General features: G+C 17.1%; 1 protein-coding gene across 1 annotated transcript, besides 5 other annotated features; it reads right to left on the reverse strand. All coding sequences in view use genetic code 6, as the record gives it.

Moving 5' to 3' along the window:
- Positions 1-1,476: 1,476 nt before the first annotated feature.
- IMG5_032050 lies at positions 1,477-3,875 on the reverse strand (the record flags this gene model as incomplete). Its single annotated transcript, XM_004039155.1, has 6 exons — positions 1,477-1,603; positions 1,650-2,182; positions 2,226-2,600; positions 2,641-2,867; positions 2,916-3,592; positions 3,652-3,875. Coding segments are annotated over 6 exons (2,163 nt in total), but the record flags the coding sequence as incomplete, so codon positions are not given.
- Positions 2,178-2,212: a microsatellite.
- Positions 2,178-2,223: a microsatellite.
- Positions 3,227-3,260: a microsatellite.
- Positions 3,876-4,081: 206 nt separating the features above from the next.
- Positions 4,082-4,157: a microsatellite.
- Positions 4,158-4,689: 532 nt separating this feature from the next.
- Positions 4,690-4,747: a microsatellite.
- Positions 4,748-4,796: the final 49 nt, after the last annotated feature.

A 4,796-nucleotide genomic window follows, 5' to 3' on the forward strand; every position in this document is an offset into this window, starting at 1 on the left:
CCTTAAATTTTTTAAAATACGTGTTAACATTTTTGAGAATTTCCTTATTTTAATTTTCACTTTATTCATTATTTTATTACTAATTTTCTTAGCTAGTAATTTTATTTTATAATATTAAATTATTAATTCTCGATTCTGTTTTATCTTTTTATTTTCTTATAAATAGGGGTCTATTTCTTTTTTTTTCTTATATTATATCTATGTTTTATTAATTGTTTTCTTTTATTTATTGCTTTATTTATTTTTGTTTTCTAATTTAGAAATACCATTATTTTATTAATATAGTTGCATAATAATCCATTATTTTTAAATTCATGTGTTCCATACCCATCTCTCTTTTTTTTTAATTGGCTTTTTTTAATCCTTTTTAAAATAAAAGAAAATAATATAAATTATATATTTAAGCAAAAAAAATAAAAAATACCATCATATTTTTCTTCCCAGAATCTAATTAAATTTTCCATTACATTATTTTAGATTCTTTTTTTTTTTTTATTATTTATTTTATTTTGTTTTTTTTTAAAAAAAATTTACTTAATTTTATTATCAATAATATTATCATCTTTAATTTTGTTTTCCATAGCTTTTCTTATTATAACATTTCTTGATAATTTAATACAAAAATCACTAAAATGTACTTTTTGATTATAATATAATTAAATATTGAAATTTTTAAGTTTTTAGAACATTTATTTTTTAGTGATATATATTTTTTCTTAGTTTTAAAATTCAAAATCTAATTATTTTAATTTCCTTTATTATTATAATCATTCATTTATTTAATTTATAAATTTATATCTACACTTTCTAATCCAAACCATTAATTAATTTCCAAAAACAAAAAATAAAAATCATTAGGTGATATAAATCCAGTCCCAAACGGGTCATATTCTTACCATTTCTCAAGTATAAAATCAAGTTGATTTCTACTTATAATAGTTTCCGTTTATTTCAAAGTCTAAATAAACCCATCTATTACATAAGCCAAAAAAAGACTGGTAATAATGTACCTTATAAAATACACTATAATAATAAAATATGGATAACTAAAATAACTCCCACATCCATTAATTCCTTACTATTGTTATTCTTAGTATGTTTAAGATTTACAATTTAGATTGCCCTGTGCAAATTATATCATATATTTGTCCCAATTTTAATTTGTTACACATTCTAAAACTATTAAAATTGCTCCTTAAAATGTCTCAAAATTTAAATTATATTCATATTCTATTTATTCTGATTATTATTCATATTAATTATAGTCAGGTTTGTTATTGAATATTTTTATACTTGAAAACATATTCATGCCTAATATTGAAAATATAAAACTCATCAAACATATTAAACCTGTGATATTTAATAATGAAGGTAATAAATAGTATATTGTATCTATTATTACTTTTATTTATTATGATAACCTTATCTTTTTTGTTTAAAGCAATAAAATATTTATATATGTTTTTTTATTTTTACATATTTAACTATCTTTCCTAATCTTAAAGAACTAGTTATTATCGGTAGACAATAAAAAAAATTTAAATCAATAAAAAACGCAATTAATTATGAGATATCATTTAATACAAGAAGTAAAAAGTCAAACCTTTTATATTTATTAATAATATTTTTTTTTTTAAAAAAAAAAATACTTATTCCATGAATCTCTAAAATAATAAAATCCTAATCCATATATTTTAATAAAGCATTCAAAATGAAAAATACCAAGAAAACTTATATTAAATATATTTATAATATAAACACCTATTTCAGGAATATTTCTATAATAAAAAGCATTTACGGTAATATTAATAAGAATCGAAAACATAATCACTTTTTCAAATTTACAATTTGAAGCAATTAAATAACAAATTCTTCTATATTTTAAAGAAGGTTCAGGAATTTTAATCTTAAATCTACTATTTATCATAAACCTTTATATATCAACCCATTCTTATTATATTTTGGATAGATTTGTTTAACCAAATAAAATATATTTTATTCTATTAAGTTTATTTACAACTAATCCTCTATATAGATTTATTCCGTATATGTTTCCTATATAAACTAAAAAAAAATACAATATTGAATAATTATAATCATTTTTTATTATCGGCTGTTTATCTATTCCTACAAAATCTATAGAAGCCCACATTAAAGGAATCCAGTTTTCACCAGCCATAATCTTTTTTATTTTTATAATTTTTTTATTTTTTTTAACTTTTTACTTTTATCATATTTATTATTGAATTTTATATATTATCAAAATTAAAAAAATAGTTTCTCCATTTTCCATTTTAATTAATACAATCCTCTTTAGTATTTACTTTTCCTAATAATTCTTTTTGAGGTAAATTACAATAATAAAAACCTCCTTTAAATTTATCTACTAAAAATATTGATATTATCCAAAGTACTATTCCTGAAGATAAAATAAAACTTATTAATACTGGAATAGTTTAAAATAAACTATTTACTAATAACTTTAATGATTCGTTTCTTTAAACTAGCCTTAAAGGTCTTAAAACACGCAAGGCTCTTAATGATTATATTGATTTTAAAGTTTTATATTGAGATATTTCTGCTAAATCAATAATTGATGTCTTTTTTTTTTTTTTAAGAATTTTTTTTTTTGTTTATTACAATTAATATTGTTAAATCTAATATATTCCATTTATTTCTTAAATAAGCATTTTTGTTTTATTTATAATTAAAAATAAAACCTTATGCTATTATCTTAATAAAAGCTTCTATATAGAAAATAACTGTAAAAAATATATCTAAATTATGAAGAAATATCTTTAAGGCGCTATTATTATCGTTTAATGGATTATCAATTGCAAGAGAAATTGAACTGAGTATTATTAATACTTTATATTTTTTTGTTTAGTTAAATATATTTAGTTTAATTATTTTACTTAAAATACTATTATCCCAATATTAATTAGAAATCAATTATTTAGTTTTTATTCTAAATTAAGAATCTTTATGGAAAATAAAACATGAGCTATTTTTCATATATTTAATTAGGTTAATTATTTATTATTTCTTTATATATAAAAATTATATTTATAATTTAAAATAAAAAAGTACAAAAGATAATTTAAATTTCTATCTAATTAAATCAAAGGTTTATTATTCTTGCAAAATCTTATTTTTTTGTCTTTTTTATAATTAAAAAGAATTAAATTGTATAATTTTTTATAATCTTTTTTTATTTTATGAGTAGTTTATTTTTATTATTTATTTTCTATTATCTTATTACTTCCCATTAGTTATTAAACCTTTTTTTGTTTTATTATTAATATACAATATAATGTATATGTTACTTTATTAATCATATTATGAACTTTATTGATTTAATTTTTTTAATTTCTTTGCTTGATCAAATGATTAAATTATAATTGCAACAAAAGCATTCTAAAAAATAATTCTTCCTATAATCAATAGAATAATAAAATAAGGGTGAGAAATAAGCCCCCCTATACTTTTCACGCAATCATTCCAAACATTATTATATTAATCTCCTTATAAAATTACATATATAGATGTAAAAGATTCTTTAAGTGTATCGAAATTTAGACGTGGAGAGATACTTTTTTTTTATAAAAAAAAAAATTAAAACAATTTTTTATTAATCCTGAATGTATATACCCGTTTTCTAAATCTAAATCACCTGTTTCATTAAATTTGAGTTTACCTGCAAATAACCACATTCCAATAATTGAACCTGTATACATAAAGCATATTACCATTAATAACATATTAAATAGTAAAGGTATGCTATGATTTGCAGCTTCTATCAATATTATATAATCCGGATTCTTAAAATAAGTAAGGCTTTTTAGAATTTTGGTACCTTTAATAGCTGAAATAGGCTATTGTTTTTATTAAACTATATTTGTTATCTTATTTATTTTATTATTAAATAAAATAGTTTTTTTATTTTACAAAAGATGACAAATCTATAATAATTTCAATGTAAAAAATAAATTATTTCATTTATGCTTGGGATTATAATTAAATTAAATTTTTTATATCATCTATTAGAAATAAAGCGATAAAAAAAAGATTTGCAGTTTCTTATATATATATAAATATATATATATATATATATATATATATATATATATCTATATCTATATCTATATATATTTATAGTATTTTAACATATTTTTTTTTTAATTACGTAAAATAACTTATGTTTCTTTAATGTATTATGGGAATTTATTAAAACTTAAAATAATAAGGTTTGCCACAATACATATATTTATAAATATTTAAAAGAAATTATTATTTACAATTTTACTAATTATTGGTAATATTTTTGTTAAGCATAATTAACTTATATATCTTTATTAATAACTATATTATACATCATTATTATTTTTCATATATTATTTATATGCAAAAAGCTTTTATTTTAATTTAATATAATTTTTAATAAAAATAAATAAATAAAAAAACGTTATTTTAAAGATTTAAAGGAATAATACTTAATTGTTTTTTTCTAGAAACAAAACTTTAATTTGATTTATTTAAATTTTTTACAGTACTAGCAAATGATAATCCTTTTTTATAATTTGGAGAAGACAAATAAAATTAATTTTTAATACGATTTTATTAATAATTATTAAATAAATTATTATTTTCATAATATTCAGATGTTAATATATTTTAACTAATTAAAAAATATATAAATATATATATATATATATATATATATATATATATTTATATTCATATATATTTAATAAATTATTAATATTTATATTTTAAATGTGTTTTTATATACATAT

This window comes from Ichthyophthirius multifiliis, assembly GCF_000220395.1.
Source record: "Ichthyophthirius multifiliis unplaced genomic scaffold scaff_1120509249782, whole genome shotgun sequence".
Classification (NCBI taxonomy): Eukaryota; Ciliophora; class Oligohymenophorea; order Hymenostomatida; genus Ichthyophthirius; species Ichthyophthirius multifiliis.